The 23,267-nt window shown below is 44.2% G+C and overlaps 1 protein-coding gene across 7 annotated transcripts; it reads left to right on the forward strand.

The window, feature by feature from the left end:
* The first annotated feature begins 869 nt into the window (after nucleotides 1-869).
* Nucleotides 870-22,608, forward strand: PARK7 (Parkinsonism associated deglycase). Of its 7 annotated transcripts, none has more exons than XM_009000364.4 (7): nucleotides 870-940; nucleotides 1,923-2,066; nucleotides 4,207-4,308; nucleotides 8,183-8,242; nucleotides 9,698-9,767; nucleotides 15,197-15,283; nucleotides 22,217-22,608. In XM_009000364.4, exons 2-7 carry the CDS (start codon nucleotides 1,977-1,979, stop codon nucleotides 22,375-22,377), a joined length of 570 nt encoding a protein of 189 aa, XP_008998612.1. In that variant the 5' UTR covers nucleotides 870-940; nucleotides 1,923-1,976; the 3' UTR covers nucleotides 22,378-22,608. The 7 variants fall into 7 exon arrangements, with proteins under 7 accessions (XP_008998612.1, XP_002750288.1, XP_008998613.1 ...); XM_002750242.7 differs by having other exon boundaries at nucleotides 1,961-2,066; XM_009000363.4 differs by having other exon boundaries at nucleotides 906-1,447; nucleotides 1,961-2,066.
* Nucleotides 22,609-23,267: the final 659 nt, after the last annotated feature.

Here is a 23,267-nt window from a genome sequence, read left to right on the forward strand (position 1 = left end):
TAAAGAAAACGTAAATATACACTATAGATTACTATTCAGCCATAAAAAATAATAAAATCCTATTTGCAACAACATTGATGGAACTGGAGGTCATTATGTTAAGTGAAACAAGCCAGGCAAAGAAAGGCAAGTATCAGCCAGGCACGGTGTCTCACGCCTGTAATCCCAGCACTTTGGGAGGCCAAGGCCGGTGGATCACCTGAGGTCATCAGGAGTTCGAGACCAGCCTGGCCAATATGACGAAACCCCATCTCTACTAAAAATACAAAAACTATCCAGGCGTATTGGCGCACGCCTATAATCCCAGGTACTCGGGAGCCTAAGGAAGAATCTCTGGAACCCGGGAGGTGGAGGTTGCAGTGGGCCAAGATCGCGCCACTGCACAAGGAAAAACGATGCTGAAAAAACAATGCTAAGGAAAAAAACACACACCCCTGAGACATCGGGTGTGAATAAATGCGCAGAGTCGCCCGAGATCCGGAGACCAGGCGTGGGGAGAGGCCCAGAGAGGCCTGGACAAGAGTCCTAACAGGCCACGGGCGAAACGGGAAGGCCCTCCAGGAAGGAGGAACAACGCAGAGGGAACAGAAGTAAACGCAGCGCGAACAAAGAAAGCCCTCTGCCGGCACATCGTGTGCCTCCGCCGCTCCAGAGACCCGCTCCTCATCCCCGGTGGCCGCGGAGACGGTTAGGCACTGCGGGCGCCCGGGCAGGCCAGACTGTGCCATTCGTAGAGGGTTCCATCCGGGTGCCAGCCGCCTCACTCAGTCCTGTTCAACTAGAAACTCCCCGGCACCACCCCCGCCTCGGTCCGAGGTAGGCTCGGCCGGACCTGACGCAGTGTGACGCCAAGGCGCGCGAGTCTGCGCAATGTGCGGCTGAGGGAGGCCGGGCGGCGCGCGTGCGTGCTGGAGCGCGTCCACCTTCGGCCTGGTATAGGGTGAGTGGTTCCCGACGGGCCGGGGTGCCGCGTCCGCAGGAAGAGGCGCGGGGTGCAGATCAGGGCCAGCGGGGGCGCGGCGCGTGTCTGGGCCGTGGCGCTTGGCGGCGTGGGGGCGCTGGACGGTGTCCCGCTGGGTCAGCCCTGGCGCGGGGCCTGGGTCTGGGCCGCCCTCGCCTCCGGCCTTCCAGTCGGGTCCTGTCGCTGGCGTTGGATTTGACTGACCGCCAGCGTGGTAGCAACGCTGAAGCGTCCAGAATCTTCTGCCTAACCTCTCGCCCAGCATGGAACTGGCTAATCCTGCTTGTTGAAACCGTTTTTATGAAACTCGTTTTGTTTTGCGTGGACGGTAAATCTCCAGATAACCTTAAATAGGCTAAAAAAAAAAAATTGAGAACCTCGTTGAGCTGCTGTCGTTTGCAGTGAGAACTTTGTGCACGGAGAGGCAGAATGAAGTTGGGTTAACATCAGTGAGGCGGATTTCCATCTTTCTCAGTCATAAAAAAAGTGTGTTCAGACATTTAACACCGTTGACCCCCCCACACACAATTTTTTAGTACGGTTATTGGAACTAAAAACAAAAATCCCCTCCAAAAAATTACAGGTTAATTGCAAAAGACCATATTTAAATTTTTGCCCATGAAATTCAGTTTAATCTTTTCTCTGAACTGATACTTCAGAGAAGACTGTCCGCCCGCATTGTGTGAAATGTGAGACCCACGTACTTGTATTTTAGAAAAGCCCATTTGCAATATATTATTAAAGTTGGATTTAAGAGAACATGGTAGAAAACTCTAAGCAACACTACACCTCGGAACGCCCTCACTGTGTTTTCTTCTCAAAACAATGAAAGCTTCTATGCAAATCAACCTTAACCTAAACTGCTGCTTTTATATTCAGTTGTCTGTCAGAACCATTTCCCTAGGAAGTACTTAATTCTGCTTGAAAACGTTCCTAAACTTTAAATGTTGTGGTATTCCAGGGTTGCCTTGAAAGTTTTTTGAAACTTTTTTTTTTAAGCCTTTAAAACATAAAAATGGCTTCCAAAAGAGCTCTGGTCATCCTGGCTAAAGGAGCGGAGGAAATGGAGACCGTCATCCCTGTAGATGTCATGAGGCGAGCTGGGGTAAGTCCCACACAGATTTCTAGCCATCCTGTTACATATTTTTGGATTTTTAAATCATTTCGAATAAAATAATATTCATAGTGCTTTGTGAAATATTACAACTATACACAAAATTTCAGAGATCTTAAGAATAAATACCTGTTGATCCACTGCCAACATTTAACACTTGTTAATGTCTTGACATATTTCCTTCAGACCCATTTCTTTTTTGTTTTGAGCTCTGTCGTCCAGGCTGGAGTGCAATGGCATGATCTTGGCTCATTTCAGCCCCTGCCTCCTCAGCTCAAACCATCTTCCCACCTCAGCCTCCCAAGTAGCTAGGACTACAGGTGCATGCTGCCACACCTGGCTAATTTTTGTATGTTTTCTAGAGACAGGGTTTCACCATGTTGCTCAGGCTGCTCTCCAACTCCTGAGCTCAAGTTATCCACCTGCCTCAGGCCTCCCAAAGTGTTAGGATTACATACGTGAGCCACCCCACTGTCCTCAGACCCGTTTCTTTCTTTCTTTCTTTTTTTTTTGAGATGGTGTCTCATTCTGTCGTCCAGGCTACAGTGCAGTGGCATGATCTCTACTCATTGCAACCTCTACTTCCCAGATTCAAGAGATTCTCCTGCCTCTGCTGCCTGAATAGCTGAGATTACAGGTGTCCACCACCATGCCCAGCTAATTTTTGTATTTTTAGTACAGATGGGGTTTCATCATGTTGGCCAGGTTGGTCTCAAACGCCAGGCCTCAAGTGACCCACCCGCCTCAGCCTTTCACAGTGCTGGGATTACAGGTGTGAGCCACCATGCCCGGCCCCTCAGCCTCATTTCTTAAAGAGCAATTGCTTCAAATAAATATATTTGAAGCCTTCTTTGTAAATTTCTCCAATCCTGTGCCCCTTCCTCCTTCCTTAAAGATAACTGCTCTCCTCGCACTATTGTGTATCCATCCATGCATGTCTTTAAGGTAGCAGTTGACTATGGTTCTCATTCTGAGTGTTTATATATTATCTCTCTATATCTAACAATAGTGAACACTGAAGTAGAACTCACTCTGTGCCAGGCATCATTCTAAGTGCTTATAAACCTTACAACATGAGTTAGGTATTGCCTGTGAGTTAGATATTGCCATCCTCATTTTATGATTGAAGAAACTGAGGCACAGAGACACTAAAATACCCACGTCACATAGTAAGTACAAAAGCGAGAACTCAGACCCAGGCAGTTTGGCCCTAGAGTCTGTTAACCCTATACTCCTCTGGTTCTCACAAATGAAGATACATGTCAATTCAGTTTATTCATTTAAAATTGCTGCTTGGTGTTGCACTCAATGCCACAATCTACCCATTCCTCTAATTACAGCATTACAGTTCTGTAATAATTGTTCTTGTGTAGGTTTTCTTGCGCAAATGTGTGGAAGTTTTTCCACGTTATATATCTAAAAGTAGAATTACTAGGTCGAAGGATGGCCCCTAGTCAGCATGATTAGGTTTTGCCAAGTTGCTCTCCAGTGTCCCAGTTTGGAGTCCCACCAGCAGTGTAGGAAAATTCCCACTTTCCCAGTGCCAGCTCATTAAAATTTTTTGAAAGATAAAGTAGTATTTCAATATTTTGACTTGCATTTCTGTCTTACAAAAATACCATGAGGTTTAAATGGCAATAGTAAACTTGCAAGATAAGTCATTAATAGGATAATCATATAACTGGTCACCCAAACCAGAACATTTGTGGGAGAAAGGGTGTTCCAGTCACACAGCGTACAGGGCAGCAGCTATAAAGTGGTTCTATCCCAGGCAAACCAGGGCAGACCTAGTTATTAAATATATTTAGCCAACGTATTAGTTTAAATTTGATACAGTTTTGGTGCAATATTTCCTGCCATGTTACTTTCAAACAGGGCAGCTGTGTAAATGTTACTCTAGCCAGGTGTGATGGCTCATGTCTGTAACCCCAGCTACTTGGGAGGCTAAAGCAGGAGGATCATTTGAGCCCAGGAGCTGGAGGCTGCGGTGAGCTATGATTATGTCACTGCCCTCTAGCCCAGGTGACAGGGTGAGGCCCCATCTCCTCCTATTTTTTTTTTTTTTTTTGAAGACAGTGTTACTCTTTATGTTTCAGTGTTCTTAAATATCATGATAATATATTTCTTGTAGATAAAGGTCACCGTTGCAGGTCTGGCTGGAAAAGACCCAGTACAGTGTAGCCGTGATGTCATGATTTGTCCTGATGCCAGTCTTGAAGATGCAAAAAAAGAGGTTTGTAATCCATACATGGAGTTACTCCTTCATACGGCTTCTTTGTTTCTTGAAATGTTTTTTTACTGTATCTAAGACTATTGTCAGCACAGACTCATTTTAGAAAATTATTTTGCTTGAATGTCTTCCCCTGACAAATTAAGAGGGTGAGGACTTTGTCTTTCTATTCTGTATCCATAGAATGTGGCAATCGCTTGATACTGAATGTACTAAGTGGGTGGCTGGGTGGGTGTGTGGCCAGATGGGTGGGTTGATGCTTAGCTTGATGGCTGCATTGTCTTCCCATCAGGATTCTTCCGGCTTATACAGGTGTCCTTGCCTCCTATTGCACATTTTTACCTGATGTAAATCAATTGCCACATTTCCTGTTTGTTTGTTTGTTTGTTTCTATTTTAGAGTCAGGGTCCTGCTCCATCCCCTAGGCTGGAGTCCAGTGGTACAGTCACAGCTCACTGCAGCCTCAACCTCCCAGGTTCAGGCAGTCCTCCCACCTCAATCCCCCAAGTAGGTGGGACTACAGGCATGTGCCATGCCTGGCCATTATTCTTTTTTCTAAAGCTACGCTTAGAGTTCTACTTTAGTTGTGTTCCTTTTTCAATATCTTTAGAATTACGGTTCTCGCCTTTAAGGACGGTGGACACTTTTCGAAGCTAGCATCCCTTTCCTCAAAACATGCTCCCCCACAGGTGCTTTTGCACACTCTGTCGTGGGCTCAGGGTGACAGGAGTGTGGACTGTGCCCTCTGGGAGCAGAGTCATGGTGAGAAAGGAGGTAGAATTGGCTCACAAATGGCTGGTTGTGCACTGCTGAGGAACCTAGAGTGTGGTTCCGTGTGCTGAAATGTCCTCAGATACATAGGAAAAAGTTTAATCCTTTTTAATAAGTTCAGATTTTTCATTACTGGATTGTAGAAAATTAGACTGTTGGTATTTAGATATAATTTGTTGAAATAAATTAAAAATGACAAGCAGGCCGGCTGCAGTGGCTTACACCTGTAATCCCAGCACTTTGGGAGGCTGAGGCGGGCAGATGACCTGAGGTCAGGAGTTCGAGACCAGCCTGACCAACATGGAGAAACCCTGTCTCGACTAAAAATACAAAATTAGCTGGGCGTGGTAGTAGGTGCCTGTAATCCCAGCTACTTTGAAGTTTGAGGCAGGATAATCACTTGAACCCAGGAGGAGGAGGTCGTGGTGAGCCGAGATCATGCCACTGCACTCCAGCCAAGGCAACAAGAGCGAAATTCCGTCTCAAAAAAAAAAAAAAGGAATGACAAGCAGAAGTAAATATTCTAGGCCAAGTGCAGTGGCTCACCTGTGATCCCAGCACTTTAGGAGGCCAAAGTGGGAAGATCACTTGAGGCCAGGAGTTTTGAGACCAGCCTGGGCAACATTTTAAAAGCCAGGCATGGGGATGCATGCCTGTAGTTCTAGCTACTCAAGAGGCTGAGGCAAGAGGATGACTTGAGCCCAGACAACTGCTTGAGCGCAGGAATTTGAGGACTGCAGTGAACTACTGCACTTCAGTGTGCCATTGCACTTCAGCCTGGGTGACAGAGCGAGACCCTGTCTCAAAACTAATAATAATTTTTTTTCATCTCTGTGTTTTTGTCATGTGGTGTCTGGGTATTTTAAAACAGTGGTTACCTTTATTTTCAATCAATAGATAGTAAGTGTATATATTCATGGGATACATGATGTTTCCATACATATGTATAGTGATCAGATCAGAGTGATTAGCACATCCGTCATCTCAAACATTTATCATTTCCTTGTGTTGGGAATGTTCAGTATTCTCCTGCTACTTGAAACTATATATGATTGTTAACTATAGTCATCCTACAGGGGCATAGAACACCGAAACTTATTCCTCTTATCTAGCTATAATTTTGTATCTTTTAACAAATCTCTCCCTATCCCCACTTTCTTCTATCCTCCCCAGCCTCTAATATCCTCTGTCCTACTTTTTACTTCTATGTGGTCAATTTTTTTTAGCTTTCACATGTGAGTGAGAACATGCAGTGTTTAATTTGCTGTTCCTGGCTTCTTTCACTTAATAGAATGTCCTCTAGTTCCATTCTTATAGCCACAAATGACAAGATTTCATTCCTTTTTTATGGCTGAATAGTATTCCATTGTGTATAAATGCCACGTTTTCTTTATGCATTCATCTGTTGTTGGAACTTGGTTGATTTAATATCTTGGCTAGTGTGACTATTGCTGCAGTGAAAAGGGCGTGCCAGTGTCTCTTCAGTAGGCTGATCTCTTTTCCATTGGATACATGCTCAATAGTGGGATTGCTGGACCACATGGTAGTTCTGTTTACTGAGTTTTTTGAGGAAGTGGTTACCTTTTGCATGCTTTTATTTTTCAGTGCAGATTCTAAAAGGAGTCAAACAAATTCTATACTTTACATATTTTCTTTTGAGTTTTGAGCTTTGCTTGGTTTTCCATCAATAGTAGGATGTTTATGGTCTTAAAAGTGATTCTGAGCCAGCCACAGTGGTTTACCCCTGAAATCCTAGCACTTTGGGAGGCTGAGGTGGGAGGATTACTTGAGCCCAGGAGTTTCAAAGACTAGCCTGACAACATAGCAAGACCCTGTCTCTACAAAAATAGAAAAATGAGCTGGCCGTGGTGATGCATGCCTGTAGTCCTAGCTACAGGGGAGGCAAAAGTAGGAGAGTTGCTTGAGCGCAGGAGTTCAAGGCTGTAGTGAGCTATATTGCACCACTGCACTCTAGCCTTGGTGACAATGAGGCCCTGTCTCTAAATAATTTTTAAAGTATAGATTGCACTAAATACATAATACATTTTTATTTTGTAATTTGTTTAATGACTAGATTTTTTTAAACCTCTTTTTAACATCCTAAAGTACAATACAAAATTTCCATTTTGTAATTTCAGGAAGTTTGAAATTGATTAGATTTCTAGGAATTTTTTTGAGGGGGGATACTAAAATTCTCCCCCGTTACATTTTTTAAAGTTAAAATGTAACTTTTTAAGTAAAAGGCACAAAAAAATTTTTTTTGACTTCATAAAGTTTTTTGTATTAATTTTTTTTTTCTTTTTTGAGATAGAGTCTGGCTCTGTCACTTAGGCTAGCGTGCAGTGGCGCACCCTCAGTTCACTGCAGCCTCCTCCTCCTAGGTTCAAGCGATTCTCCTGCCTCATTCCCCCCTAAGTAGTTGGGTCTAACAGGCATGCACCACCAAGTCTGGCTAATTTTTGTATTTTTAGTAGAGACAGAGTTTTGCCATGTTGTCCAGGCTGGTCTTGAACTCTCCTGAGCTCAGATAATCTGCCCGCCTCAGCCTACCAAAGTGGTGGGATTACAGACATGCCCAGCCTGTTTTTCTATTAATTTTTTTAATAGAAAATATTAAATAGAAGAATGCTTCATTCTTGTTGAAGAATAATTCAAACAATATGGACATAGACAAAGTCGAAATGTTAAGTGTCCTATTCTCATTCTCCTTCTGCCCCATCCCACACTACTCCCATTAGCAACTAGAGTGTCTTGCTTTGTGACTACATGTATACACAATATGTGGGGTCGGGGTGCTTGTGATGATTATACACCTACCACCCATACATCTACACACAAACATATATCCCTGTCTTTTACAGGGGGGAGATTATACTACCCCAGCTACTCCACAGTGTGGACATCCTTTAATATAGTGGTATACAGGTTTGAAACAACATTCCATCATACGGATACACGTTAATTTATTTAACTTTTCCATTGGCAGATGTTTAGTCTATCTCCTATATTTCCCACATTTAAAATAGGAAGGTATTATTGGACTGTCACTTTAATGCTCATTTGAAATGAAATATTTTCGTTTTCTTTATGTTTTAAACTGTTACAGGGACCATATGACGTGGTGGTTCTACCAGGAGGTAATCTGGGTGCACAGAATTTATCTGAGGTAAAATTCTATTCAATTATACCTCAATAGCATCTGCTTATATTCTGTTGATTTTGTTATTATTCAGATAATTCAGGGAGGAGACTGTGAATAAAATAGAAACAATTAAAATTAACAAAATGGTATTGTAGCATTAACTCAAACTTTTTTTTTTGAGACGGAGTCTTGCTCTGTCACCCAGGCTGGAGTGTAGTGGCACGATCTCAGCTCACTGCAATCTCCGCCTCCTGAGTTCAAGCAGTTCTCCTGCCTCAGCCTCCACAGTAGCTGGGATTACAGGCACGCACCTACTAATTTTTGTATTTTTATTAGAGACAGGGTTTCACCATGTTGGCCAGGCTGGTCTCAACTCCTGACCTTGTGATCCACCTACCTCGGCCTCCCAAAGTGCTGGAATTATAGGTGTGAACCCCCGCACCCAGTCTCAAAAAAACATTTTTAATATTTTCTGTGGAGGTCAGGTGCAGTGAATCATGCCTGTAAACCCAATGCTTTTAGAGGCTGAGGCAGGAGGATTGCTTGAGGCGCAGAGTTTGAGACGAGCCTGAGTAACACATTGAGACCCTATCTCTCCAAAAAAAAATTCTTTTAATTAGCTGGGCATGGTGGTGCACACCTGTAGTCCCAGGTACTCGGGAGGCTATGGTGGGAGGATGGCTTGAGCCCAGAAGTTTGAGGCTGCAGTGAGCTGGGATTGCACCACTGCATTCTAGCCTGGGCAGCAGAGCAAGAACCTGTCTCATCCACACACACACACACACACACACACACACACAAAAGTTGCCGTGGAAGTAAGCTGAATTGGCGGAACAGTTACGAACAAATTTCAGTGAATATAGTCCAAAGTAAGATTATTTCATTTTTTTCCACCAACAAAAGAATCAGATTTTGTGTTTTGGGAAGGGCAAATTGTCTACTCTACCTACCAGTCTGAAGTGGGGGAGGTCATGGGGCTAGAGCTACCAGCAGGAATGACAGATGCCATCAGCAGAGACTGCTGTTCCTCCTTTTAAGTCATATGGGAGGAGTCGGAGGCCAGGGTGAGGGGCACATCACAGGCAGAGTTGGGGCTGCTAGAAATGGGTTGAGTCAGATGCAAGAGGTTGCTTCCTGCTAGAGTCTGTCTTTCTGCCATCTGAAAACACCCAAAACCCCACATTCCCTCTCTTCTATTTCTTTCTCCCTGGAGTACAAAATGGCAGGGGTCAAATTGCTTTCTTTTCTGATCTTTAAATGTGGGGGAATGTGTTTCTCTTCGAAGAAATACCTTACTTGGGCTTAACAATATAGATACACTTTGATTATTTGTGTACCAGTGATTTAGAAATATTGTTGGAAAATAGGTCAGAGAGCTTGTGGGTTAAGCTAAAATCAGATTCTTCCCAAGTTTCCTAGTGAGTGATTGGGTAGTGGTATAATGATAACTTGATGTATTTTTTGTTTTCTTTTCACCAGTCTGCTGCTGTGAAGGAGATACTGAAGGAACAGGAAAACCGGAAGGGCCTGATAGCCGCCATCTGTGCAGGTGACGCGCAGGGGCAGTCTGTGTTGCAATGTTGTTGGTGGGTGGGGTAGCCTTTCATTTGATAGTTTGACTCCAAATAGCTCTTCCCCTTCATAAAGCATGCAGGGCATCTGTGTTGGTGTATTTAGTTTGGGTGGCATCAAGTTGGTGTCATTTCAGAAATGAGGACAATTGTTCCGTTTTCTGCCTCTCCTTGCCTTTGGTCTACATTCTGTGAAACTTGGTGTTTTCCGTGTTTGGTTGACTCGGAGGAAAACAAGGCCCTCTGGAATTTAGTAAACAGCTTGTTACAGCAAATCTCTGTGCCAGAAAGTCTTTGTGCCAGCACACAGTCAGCAAGAATCTGTCAGACATCAACACAACAACTCTGCCCCGTGCTTGCTCTGCAGATTCAGAAGCCCCACGGTGTTTTCTGCTGGCTTCCCAGGAGCTTCTGATTCTTTCAGTACCTAGTGATCTTAGGCACCATATTATCTGCCACATAATTTAGAATAAGGACATTTGGTGCTTCACAGATGTCCTCTCATCATAATACCTCAGTACTATTTTATTTTCTCATAACCATTTTAAAATCCATTCTTGTTGCTTTCATATCAGATGATGTTCTCCCATCTTGATTTTTTCCCATGCTGTAATTTCTGCCAGCACCTTTCTTGTAGATCTTTATTAAATATTTGTCAGAAGACTGAATGAATAAACAAATGAATGAAAGATGGTTTAGTAAACATCAACATCAAAACATGTTGTTATTTTGTTAATACAGTAGGCTTTTTAAAAGAAGTTACAGGCCAGAGGTCCCAGGAACTTGATATATTCGATCAGTGGTTCTCAGAGTTCTTTTGGAGCGCTTGCAAGGTCAAAGTAGATACTAACAAGGGGCTAGTTGTGGTGGCTTATGCCTGTAATCTGAGCACTTTGGGAGGCCACGGCAGGAGGATCTCTTGAAAGCCAGGAATTTGAGACCAGCCTTGGCAACATAGCCAGACCCCATCTCAACAAACAAACAAACAAAATTAGCCAGGTACAGTGCTGCGTGCCTGTAGTCCCAGCTGCTCAGGAGGCCGAGGTGGGAGGATCACTTGAGGGCAGGAGTTAGAGGCTGCAGTGAGCTATGATTGCATTCCAGCCTGGGTAACAGAGTGAGACCATGTCTTTCAAACAAAGTGTTACTTGCCTTTTTCCTTCTCATTCTTTCAGGAGTGACATCAGAGAAGGATGCCATCATTTGAGCATCTATTCTCATGTTTTAATAGTTTTCCAGTTTAGCTGGGCACCGTGGCTCACACCTGTAATTCCAGCACTTTGGGAGGCTGAGGCAGGTGGATCACGAGGTCAGGTGTTTGAGACCAGCTCAACCAAGATGATGAAACCCCATCCCTACTTAAAAATATAAAAAATAGTTTGGTGTGGTGGTGCGCACCTATAATCCCAGCTACTTGGAAGGCTGAGGCAGGAGAATTGCTTGAACCCGGGAGGTGGAGGTTGCGGTGAGCCAAGATCGTGCCATTGCACTCCAAACTGGGTGACAGAGTGAGACTCCATCTCAAAAAAAAAAAATTCCCAGTTTTATTGGGTTAGTGCAAAAGTAATTGGCGGTTTTTGCCATTAAAAATAATTGGCTGGGCGTGGTGGTGCATGCCTGTAATCTCAGCACTTTGGGAAGCCGAGGTAGGCAGATTATTTGAGGTCAAGAGTTTGAAACCAGCCATGCCAACATGGTTAGACCCCGTCTCTACTAAAAATACAAAAATTAAGGGCATGGTGGTGCACACCTGTAATCCCGGCTTCTCAGGGGGCTGAGGCAGTAGAATCTATTGAACCTGGGAGGCAGAGGTTGCAGTGAGCTGAGATGGCACCACTGCACTCCAGCCTGAGTGACAGAGCAAGACTGTCTCAAAAAAAAAGTAACTTTTAATATGGCAGATGTTCATAGATATAACCCACGTAAAAGGTAAAGGGATCCTAAGACCTAAATGTTTAAGAACTGTGGCATTAGAGGCTGGGAAGGACCACAGAGGTGACCACCGAAATTATCTCTGCCAAAGGGCAATGCAGTCCCTGCAGCCCAAGCAGCTGCACCCCTCTGGAGAGAAAGTGACAAATCCCTTGAGTTTGGTTTTCTTTGGCCCTTCTGCTGTGAACAAACCTCAGTCCTAGATGCTTTGACCAAAGGAAGAAAGTAAGAGTTTGTGCTGAATTTGTTTCATTATGATTCTGCTGAAAGAAAAGACTGCATGTCAGTTTGTTCTGTGCCATAAAAGTAGTGAAATGATCAGCCGCGGCCAGGCATGGTGGCTCACAACTGTAATCCCAGCACTTTGGGTGGCTGAGGTGGGAGGATCACCTCAGGTTGGGAGTATGAGACCAGCCTGACCAACACAGTAAAACCACGTCTCTACTAAAAATACAAAATTAGCCGGGCGTGGTGGCGCATGCCTGTAATCCCAGCTATGCAGGAGGCTAAGGCAGGAGAATCGCTTGAACCTGGGAGGTGGAGCATACAGTGAGCTATATTTGCACCATTGCACTCCAGCCTGGGCAACAAGAGTGAAACTCTGTCTCAAAAAAATAAATAAGATAATAAAAATACAAAAAATAGCGGGTCGTGGTGATGCATGCCTGTAGTTCCAGCTACTTAGGAGGCTGAGACAGAAGAATCGCTTGAATCCGGGAGGCGGAGGTTGCAGTGAGCTGAGATCATGCCACTACACTCCAGCCTGGGTGACAGAGCAAGACTCTGTCTTAAAAAAAAAAAAAGATCAACCACATCTGGGTCACTTTGTGCTCAGGCTACCTCAGATGCCATGCTAAGAAGCATGGGCCTTATAATAATTTAAAACAACTTTAAAAATAAATAGGCTGACTGAGGTGGTTCATAGCTGTAATCCTAGCACTTTGGGAGACTGAGGTGGGAGGATCACTTGAGCCCAGGAGTTTAAGACCAACCTGGGCAACATAGTGAGACTCCACCCCTACAAGAAAAATTTTTTTAAACATCAACCTAGTGTATTGGTGCACACCTGTAGTCCCAGCTACTCAGGAGACAGGTTACAGTTAGCTGTGATGATCACACCACTGCATGTCAGCCCAAGTGACAGAGCAGGACTCTGTCTCTTTAAAAAAATTAAAAATAGAAAAAATAACACTAGCAGTGTGTTTATACTATTGGATATCCTGCACCACTGTTCTGGGCACTACACAAATATAGGAAAAAGTGTGATAATGAGCTGAGCTAATTGAGAGGAAGATGATGGGAATGGAACCGAGGAGTGATGGTAGAGATTTGGATCTTTTAAACTGACAAACGGAAAAATAAGATTATTCTTCTGAAGTGTTGCAGTTAGGAATTGGAAACGTTTTGAACGCAAAAAATATTAGTCTAGCCCTTAATGTTGAGTGAATGAGGAAGGCAAGTTGGAAGGGAGTCTGTGTTGAGAAGAAAATTAAATAAGATTTACTTTGAGTAGGGGAGTGGAAGGAAGTGTGGAGTTGGAGTGGACAATTTTCAGCTACGATGCCCAGGTCTTGGCCACCTGGAGGAGCTGGGGAGTTGGCAGAGGTGGTCATTTTGTAAGTCACCACAGGGTGGTGCTGTTGGCTGCAGAAGGGGATGTGGTCAGCTGCACCCTCCGCATCCACCATAGTGCAGTGTTTTCATCCATCAGAATCCCAGGTCCTACAAGTGTGAATCGTCTCTTCTCTGATATTCCAAATAGGATTCTGAAGCCCCAGAAAGCAGGAATTATGAGCTTATTATGATGAGCAATAAAGACATCCGTAAACTCCTGCATTCAACTGTAATGTAAATTCACATCGTTGCAGCAGTGATTTTACCACCTTGAAGGGAGCAACCTAAAAATTCTCACTCGCCAATCCTCACTGTACAATCATCTGTTAAAGTTTACTTTAAAATACAAGATGATGTAGGAATTTCTTCTTAAACTTTTACCAAATAAAAATTAAAGGCAATTTATGAATTCATTCAAATAAAAACTGAGTGAAATTATTCAATTCTTACAGATTTTTAAAATTTGCTACTATACACAGCTGTCTTGTGTGCAGAAAGTAATGTGGAGAAGAAACATTTGAGGCTTTTGGTTTAAGAGCTAAAAATCAGGACTTGGTCTGAAACTGATACCTGATTATTAGGCAGAAAGCTTATATAACTAGGTAATATTTGTGTGATCTTCCTGTTTGTAACAGCTACGGTCTGAGTAGCCTGTGGGTTTGTTATATAACTCCTTCCTTGGAGTCTTGTTGAAAAATGAAAGGTCAGTAAAACCAAGACCTCTCAGGTTTGCTGACACCAAAAGTGTACAGACTGTGCCATGGGATCTTAGCTGCCCACAGCACCCTGAGCGTTTCCAAGGGCAGGGTGCTGTTCTGAAACATATTCTTCTGGGTGTCATGTGAGGCCTTAGGAAGAATTTTTATATGTGTGCTTAGATAAAAAGGCAGAATAAATACTTTGTAAAAAGCTTTAAGATGAAGTAACAACTAAAGGAATAAAATAGCTTTTTTAAAATCCTTATTTGAGGACCATTACATACGCAGTATGCTGTGACTTTCCCTGAAGTTGGCCATTTTTTTACTGAATACATTCAAATAAAAATATTCAGTTAGGACCTGCCCATTTTGAAAGACTTCATTAACTGACACTTCCATGTGGTTCTTTGCATAAGTAGCTTTCATAAAGTGATGCTAGCGCCTCTATATCTCACACTTCAGGCACTTCACAGGGTATCGCCTTCAGGGGCAGTGTGCTTTCATTTTAATCCTACCACCTTCTGTGTTTGGATGGATAGGTGGATGAATTAGTGTTAATTTCCCATTTTCAAGTAGAAAATAAAATTATAAAAGAGCAATAAGATCCAGAAACTCAAGAGTACTACTTGACTTTAGCATGTAACTAAATCTTTCTTTGCTGAGAGTGAGGTAAGAAGTTGAGCCCGCCCCTCAGTGACCTCCCCCTCCTTTGGATTGCTGGTACATTTGGTCTCTGTTCTGGCGGTGGGGGAGAGGAGAGAAATGAGCACATTTTGTTTATCTGTGTATGCTCTGCTGGTGTCAAGGTAAATCTTCTTGAGTGGTTTTTGAAGTATTTGGAGTTTCTGTGCTTTTGCCAGATGTGCTCAGCAATTTGTTTTTTATAAACACAGTTTATCCCTCATACTAAGAAGTGTTTTATTTCAGAATCACAGCAGTATGTTTGGTAAGAGCCTCTTGATTTTTAAGTCTACTTTGCTGTTGAGAAGGGGTCTGTGTTGCCCGGGCTGATTTTGAAGTCCTGGGCTCAAGCAGTTTTTCTTCCTAGGTCTCCCCAAGTGCTGGGATTACAGGTGTGAGCCACCATGCCAGGCAGTGTTGCAATTTTTTAAACATGGTGTTTTTCTATATCTGCACTTATATCTTTTCGTTTTTGTTTTTAGGTCCTACTGCTCTGTTGGCTCATGAAATAGGTTTTGGAAGTAAAGTTACAACACATCCGCTTGCTAAAGACAAAATGATGAACGGAGGTAAGTATATACTTGTATTTTTTTTTTTTTTGAGACATAGTCTCACTCTGTTGCCCAGGCTGGAGTGCAGTGGCGTGATCTCAGCTCACTGCAACCTCCGCCTCCCGGGTTCAAGCAGTTCTCCTGCCTCAGCCTCCTGAGTAACTTGGATTACAGGTACCTGCCACCATGCTTAGCTAATTTTTGTATTTTTAATAGAGGTGTGGTTTCTCCCTGTTGGTCAGGCTGGTCTCAAACTCCTGACCTTGTGATCTGCCCACCTCGGCTTCCCAAAGCTCTGGGATTACAGGCGTGAACCGCCGTGCTCAGCCTATATGCCTGTATTTTAATGTACAAAGAAAAAACCTGTCATTTAATGTTGTTTTTCAACTAGAATCTAATTCATAGAGATTCTCTGTGGGCCAGGGTGTGGTGGGAGACACCACTCACTGTGGGCTGGAGGGGCAGTGTTTGCCAGCCTCTGTGTGTACAATGGGTGGGGTGTGTGGCCAGCACCAATGGCCATTTGGATTCTGGATCACTGCAGGTGAAAATATTAATGAAATAAGTTAACTAGCATTTTGATTAAATACTTAGCCAGCTGCCTGAGAGCAAACTTTCAATCTCCACAGCAGTTTCAGAGTATGCCCTTTGACCCCCAGTTCAAAGTCAAATGGACATTGCTCTGAGAACCAGTTGCAGACATACTTCCTTGCTGGTGTGTTTCTTTTTAAATATCAGCTAGACATTTAGTTTTTACTAATTTATTTTTATAAAAGTAACTTCTGTTGATGATTAAAAATGGAAATATTAGAGAAGGGATGTGAAGTAAAAACAAATGTTTCTCCTTTGTCTTCCCGCCCCTCTCTACTTCTCACAGGTAACTTCTGCTAAAAGTTTCTTGTAGACTGGGTGCAGTGGCTCCCACCTGTAATCCCAATACTATGGGAGACTGAGGCAGATGGATCATTTGAGCCCAGGAGTTTGAGACCAGTCTGGGCAACATGGTGAAACTCCATCTCTACTAAAAATACAGAAAACATTAGCCAGGCGTGGTGAAGCACACTGGTAGTTACGGCTGCTTGGGAGGCTGAGATGCAATGGTCACTTAAGCCCGGGAGGTCAAAGCTGTGATGAGCTGTGATCTCACCACTGCACTCTGGCCTGGGGGACAGAGCAAGACCCTATCTCAAAAAAAAAAAAAGTTTCTTGTATAACTGTAGAATTTTATCTGCACATAGTCATTATCCTTTTTAACTATGAGATCTAAATGTGTTGTTCCGCAGCTTGCATTTTAACTTAGTGTCATGTCTTATGTTATCTTTTAACAGCACATGTAGATTTATTAGATTTGCTTCATCCTGTTAAGTGCAGCTGCTAGTTCAGTGTTGGAATGTGACATGCTGTATGTAACCTTCTCCTGGGGGTGGGCACAGAGGTGGTTTTGCCCTTGTAAGTCATGCCATAATGAACATCCTTGAATGCCGTTGTGAGTGTAACTGAGCTCCCTTTTAAAAGTGATGCACTTTTCATTACTGAGAACCCGCTGGGTTGGGAGACCCCCACCCAGGCGGCGATAAAGGTATTTGAGAGGCAGACACCCAGACAGCACAACAGAGTGGATCTTTCCTGGGGACCAACAGCCTGAGAGCCTGTGGGGCTGACGGCTCTCCAGGCTGAAGGCCCTGAGCAGAGAGGTTCATCCATGCATTTATTTGCTCTTTGACAGGTGATTATTAATACACAGATGTTCCACATATACACGTAATTCAGGAATACCAGGTAGGCAGCTATTACCTGCCTACCACTAATTACAAACTAAAAGTAACTTCCGCAAGGGAGCCATGGGGGCAGGGTAAACTGAATGTTTCTCAATAATTCATTATACTGCATGTTTTTTAATTACTAAACTTTGCCTTTTTAGAGCAGTTTTAGGTTCACAGTGAAATTCCCATCTTCTTCACCCACTCCTCACCCCACCCCACCCCCAGCCAAGCATAGCCTCCCCTGCTGTCAGCATCCTGCACCAGAATCTGCACGTACATTGACACATCGTCATCCAGAGTCCGCAGTTTACATCAGGGTTCTCTCTTGGTGTTGTACGTTTTTCATACACTTATATTGATTGAGAGCAGTGTTTTTCTGAAAATCCATGGTTGGTTTATTTATTTATTTGAGACAGAGGCTCGCTCTGTCACCAGGATGGAGAGCAGTGGTGTGATCTCAGTTCACTGTAACCTCCACCTCTTGGGATCAGGCAGTTGTATCACCTCAGCCTCCCAGGTGCTGGAAGTATGGGCAGGAGCCACCACACTTGACTAGTTTTTAAATTTTGTTTTAGAAACAGGGTTTAACTATATTGCACAGGCTGGTCTTAAACTCCTGGCCTCAAGTGATCCTTCTGGCTTGGCCTCCCAAAATACTAGGATTACAGAGGTAAACCACTGTGCCCTGCTCATGGTTTTATTTTAGTTGCTTAGGAAGATACTATGTTTTTATTAAAACTATCTGCAGGAAAATTGGTACTTTTTAAAAAGGCTCTGGTTTCTGGGCATTTTAAATATAGGAATTTAAGCTGATAGAGGGATTTTAGAGAGTTGGAAAGAGCAGAACTGGGCTGTCTTTGTGATCTGTTCAGAGGGAAGATTTAGCAGAACAGGTTCCTGCATTACCTGAAGGTATGCCTATTGCATCTGTTTTCCTTTAGTGCCTCAAAAACATTGAGGTTAGTCAGTCATAGAAAAATATCAGATTGTTGATGCTCACACACTCGGAGTTTACAAAAAACACATTCCCCTACATTATTTTGGTGGAGCCTCATGGTCTCCAGTGCCTAGCAAGGCAGGTGATATTATTCTGGCTTCACAAACAAGGAGACTGCGGCCAGAGCTCAAGCCCAGCCCTCTGCCTTGCATCCAGTTTTGCCTTCCTGCCCCTCCCCTGCTCTGTGGTAGCTAGGCTCCCACCCACGTTTAAGTTACTAGGCATTGGATTTAGTCAGTAACCCCTATTGTAAGAAATGGATACTTGAAATGTCTACCCCTTCAGGACACTTTGAGAGGTAGAGCTGCAGTGGCCACTTAGGGTCTGCTCTGGGTGAGGCCCTTTTCTGCATCGTGAGCTTGAAAGATCAATGTGACAGTTTCTCCTGAGATAAGCAATCCCATCTGAAGGGGATAGTGTTTTGTTTTTTTTTTTTTTTTGTAGATTCAGGGTCTCCCTATGTTGCCCAGGCTGTACTTAAACTCCTGAGTTCAAATGATTCTCCTGCCTTGGTCTCCCAAAATGCTGGAATTAGAGGTGTGTGCCACGAGCCCCAGCCCCCATAGTCTTTTAATTCCTCAGATTTTAAAATAAGTAAGTTATAACTGATGTCTGGTTTTCTTTCTCATTTGTCCACTGTTTTATGGCATCCGCATGCTTGGTCCCACACCTGAGCAGTGAAGAGCAGGGTCTCTGGAGCCTGGCATCATGGTGTGGCCCCAGCTTCCCCACTCACATTGGGAAGGTTCCTTAGTCTCTCTGAGCCTGTTTCCTCATCCATTGCCTGAGGATAAACCTGCTTCAGGATTGCTGGTGAAAAGGCTGCCCTCACCCAGCCTCTGTAATGCCACTGCATACCACCGCTGCTTAGTACTGTTTGTTTGGTGGGTTGGTGTCATTCTCATTTTACCAAAAAGTGAGGCTCAGAGAGGTCAGACAGCCACTAAATGGCAGACCCGGGATTTGAAACCAGAGGGGTTTCAAATTGCTGAATGCCCTGTTTATTCTGCAAACAAGGCTTAGAAATGTATAGACACAATTTGTAGGTTGGAAGATCTCTGTGTAGTTATGACTTCAAAACTATACTTCACAAAAGCAGTAATGAGGGCAGCTTAGGAACACATTAACCTACCATTGTTTTGTTCACAGCAAACACAGTGAGAAACTCCCCTGCTCAGGGGTCGACCAACTGCTCCCCAAAGGCCTGCAGGTGGTAAATACTGCAGGCTTTCCAGGACTTCAGCTTTCTGGCTGCTAGCTACTAAATTGTTGCAGCTCCACATTAGCTTCCGACAGTACTAAACGCGCAGGGTGGCTTTGTGCCAGTGAAGCTGCATTTGCAAAACAGGCAGCATCCTGGCCTCGGCCCCCAGGCTTATACTTGCTGAGCTGACCTGTGTTCCCTTGCCTTTTTTTTTTTTTTTTTTTTTTTTGAGGTGGAGTCTCGCTCTGTCGCCCAGGCCGGAGTGCAGTGGTGCGATCTCACCTCACTGCACCCTCTGCCTCCCAGATTCAAGTGATTCTCCTGCCTCAGACTCCCAAGTAGCTGGGATTACAAGCGTGAGCCACCACGCCCAGGCTCCCATTGATTTTTCTTTGAAGAGACTTTAAGACTTGGAGTCTGGTTTAAAACAAACAAACAAACAAAATCAATGCCCTCTGCTGGTTGGAATGGGAGGTGTAAAATCTGAATTCACTGTAGGGTCACAATTCCAGCCTTAAGTTTGCACTGCACCTTCCTGGCGCTGGCGGGGTGCATGCTCTGTCTTTGCCAGTAGGTGGCAGCAGTTGGCAACCATAAACCTTTTGCTTTGCTGGGCTAAAAGACTGAAAAGAACCATAGAACCTTTAAGCATATGTAGCCAGTTCAAGCCCTGTTTTAGCTACAAAGATACTGTCAAGTGAACCATTTACAGTTGTGCTTCGTGTTGTCCCACTCTAAGCCATGCGTCTCACAGTCACTCTGGAAGACCTAGCCCAGCCGGTTTCTAGGTTAGCATTTGAAATGGTCCTGGCCTGGTTTAACCATCAGTAAATGAGGCCAGATTATGAAAACCTTTTTCTCTCAAACTAGGGATCCTTTTTTTTCACTACAATAGTTAAATTGAAAATTTTTGATGTACTCTATTGGTTTATTTTGGTGAGTGACCTGATTTAAAAAAATTTTTAGATTAGTCAAGCACAGTAGTGAGAAGGGGAGAAAGAATAGAACAAGGAGTACACTGAACGATCAATTGAGACAACTCACCACCTTCTACCAGCTGGGAGTAACTGACTGAGCGATCAATTGAGATAACTCACCGCCTTTGACCAGCCGGTAGCTTGTTTTTTTAGTGACATATAAGACATAAAGTTCCTGTAGTCATTGTTAATCTCCTCGGAAAAGAGGTGAATATTGCGTGGTTTCAAAAGCTCATTCATATAGCAGAAGCACTCTTTTTCTGTTTGAAGGGAGGTTTTTGGATGAATTTTTCTGTGTGTTCGTTGAACAAATGTTTCCTAAGCTCTTCCTCAGTGCCTGGCACTGGGAACAGAAAAAGGAAGAAGAGGAAGCTGTGCCCTCGGGGTGTTTTCAGGCACAGTGGTGAGCTCTGGTGGCCAGAGCCACCCGCCTGCCTGTGTGGCTGGTGCATCAGGATAGAGCACGAGTTCATGGAGGAGCTCTGTTACTTCCCCCTCCCTAAATCTGTTCTGTGTCCCACGTCACTGAGTGGTTCAGCATCACCCAGTCACCTGGGACAGATAGCTGTGAGTCATCCTTAAAGCCTCCTCACCTAGTCCTTCATTGCAAACCTTCATTTCCTCTGGATCACTGTCACCAGCCTAGTGCAGGCACCACCAGCTCCCACCCAGACAGCAGGTTCCTTTCCTTCTCCCTTCTGGTCCCAGCCCAGTCTCTGTGCAAAGGCCAGACCGAAGAGGGCTCCATGCTCCATGACATGGAGTTCAGTGTGACCAGGTGCTGGAGAGTTGGCAAGGGCTTTCCATGGGGAACTGGCTATACCCCACTTTGCACTCTGAAGAGTTAGCTTTTGGGTGCTAGGATGGGTTCAAGGGGCGCACAGCTGGGAGGGAGAGCTATAATCATGCAGATTCTTCCCCTTTTAAGGAAGGGAAAGGTACAGAAAGGAGATCAAGTCAAGAATGGTGCTTGGTGGCCTTGACCTCACCCTTCAGGGGAACCTCCTTTATGCCATGGATATCCTTGGCCAGACGGACTGATGAAGGCCCAGGCCCTTTAAAGAGTAAACATTAAACAAGGAAATGAAATGTTTATAGATTGTGATAGATTGTGCCAATGCTGGGAGGGCAGTAAAGGATGCAGTGATAGAGTCAACAGAGGAACCTAACTTGGGGGGGTGGGGGTGGTCACAGATACCCTCTTTGAGGGGTTTTTGTTGATACCCAAACCGAAACCCAAGGGGCAAGGCACTGGGAAGAGCTGGTCTCTGGGTGGAGGGAGCAGCCCTTGAGCTCTTCCTGGAGCAGGAGAGAACCTGTTGTATTGAGTAAGGGAAACTCCAGGTGGGAGAGTGATAGGGACGGGTGTGGGGAGGGAGGTTAGGCCCTGTGTACAGTGGGAGAGACTGGTGACTACCTGCTATGGAGGGCAGAGCTCAAGGCATTCATGCTTAAGAATCCCAGTTTTCATATTATATTTGCCAAGAAATAATCAACTGGAGGGCATGGCAGTGTGGGGATACAGAAGGAAAGTAGTCTTTGAGAATGAATGTTTCTACCTGCACATGCACATGCATATCTGCCTCCATTATGCTGTGCTGTTGTTGTGTTGAGGCATCAGGGTGTGTGTGCCACCACAGGTTGATCCCGGTGGCTTCTGCTTTCAGCGTTGCTGTACCCCTGTCACCCATCCCCCAGCACTTCTGAATTGACACTTGAGCTTTGTTGTAAAATAGTGATGTAACTGTCATTCACTGACACTCCCCCAACACTTAAAGTTTAGCAGATGCGTTTAACTTACACATACTTCATTCTGACTGGTTTCTCTCAGCCTCTACTCTACACAGTTTTAAAAATACTTTTGTGGAGGGCTTCTAAGAGCTTGGAGTGCCGAGTAGATGTTTTTGAATGGCTAGTTACATGCTATAATAGTGAGTTGAATTGGTAAGTAATCCTCTCTCTTGTCACATAGCCCATTAGGATGTCACCTTTTCTGTTTCTGCTTTGCAGGTCATTACACCTACTCTGAGAATCGGGTGGAAAAGGACGGCCTGATTCTTACAAGCCGTGGGCCTGGGACCAGCTTTGAGTTTGCACTTGCAATTGTTGAAGCCCTGAACGGCAAGGAAATGGCGGCTCAAGTGAAGGCTCCACTTGTTCTTAAAGACTAGAGCAGCAAAATGTGACAGTCACCTAGAGAAACAGGCCTTAGGAATCTATTCTCACTGTGTTTGCTGTGAACAAAACAATGGTAGGTTAATGTGTTCCTAAGCTGCCCTCATTACTGCTTTTGTGAAGTATAGTTTTGAAGTCATAACTATACAGAGATCTTCCAACCTACAAATTGTGTCTATACATTTCTAAGCCTTGTTTGCAGAATAAACAGGGCATTTAGCAAACTACTGATCGTTCCTTGTTTTGTCTCTCATTTCTTTTGTGAAATTCCTTATTGCCTTTGTTTGCAACTCTTAACAGTCCAGCAAGGAGGAAAAGCATACAAGCAGAATTTTAAGAGGCTTGTGATTTTCTCTGCTTATTAGCTGGGTGTTTTTAATGTGCTAGTAAAAAATACCAATGAAGGCTAGCTGTGGTGGCTCATGCCTGTAATTACAGCACTTTGGGAAGCCCAGCCAGGAGGATTGCTTGAGGCCAGGAGTTCAAGACCAGCCTGGGCAATATAGCAAAACTCCATCTCTACAAAAAAATACAAAAATTAGCCAGGTATGGTGGCATGCACCTGTAGTCCCAGCTACTCAAGAGCCTGAGGTGGGAGGATCGCTTGAGCCCAGGCCCTCAAGGCTGCAGTGAGCTGTGATCACACCTCTGCACTCCAGCCTGGGTGATATAGCAAGACCCTGTCTCCAAAAAAAAAAAAAAAAAAGATTGGCTGTACTGGTGAATTTTTTTACACTAGTTCCTTTTTCCATTATGGAAAGAGTCCTTGGATACACACTTTTCAAGGTTGGCCCAACATCTCTTTTCCCTTCCCCAGGTAATAGCACCCAGCATTCCTTGTGAACCACTCAATTCCTCCTGGGTGGGCACATGACCCAGACCCAGC

This window comes from Callithrix jacchus, chromosome 7 (assembly GCF_049354715.1).
Source record: "Callithrix jacchus isolate 240 chromosome 7, calJac240_pri, whole genome shotgun sequence".
NCBI classification, from domain to species: Eukaryota; Metazoa; Chordata; class Mammalia; order Primates; family Cebidae; genus Callithrix; species Callithrix jacchus.

Bases quoted from the DNA above. Each gene is read 5' to 3' on its own strand.
- PARK7 (XM_009000364.4), top strand. From the start codon at position 1,977: ATGGCTTCCAAAAGAGCTCTGGTCATCCTGGCTAAAGGAGCGGAGGAA. The intron at 8,243-9,697 runs GTAAAATTCTAT...TCTTTTCACCAG, and splicing joins GTGCACAGAATTTATCTGAG to TCTGCTGCTGTGAAGGAGAT. The intron at 9,768-15,196 runs GTGACGCGCAGG...TTTTGTTTTTAG, and splicing joins GATAGCCGCCATCTGTGCAG to GTCCTACTGCTCTGTTGGCT.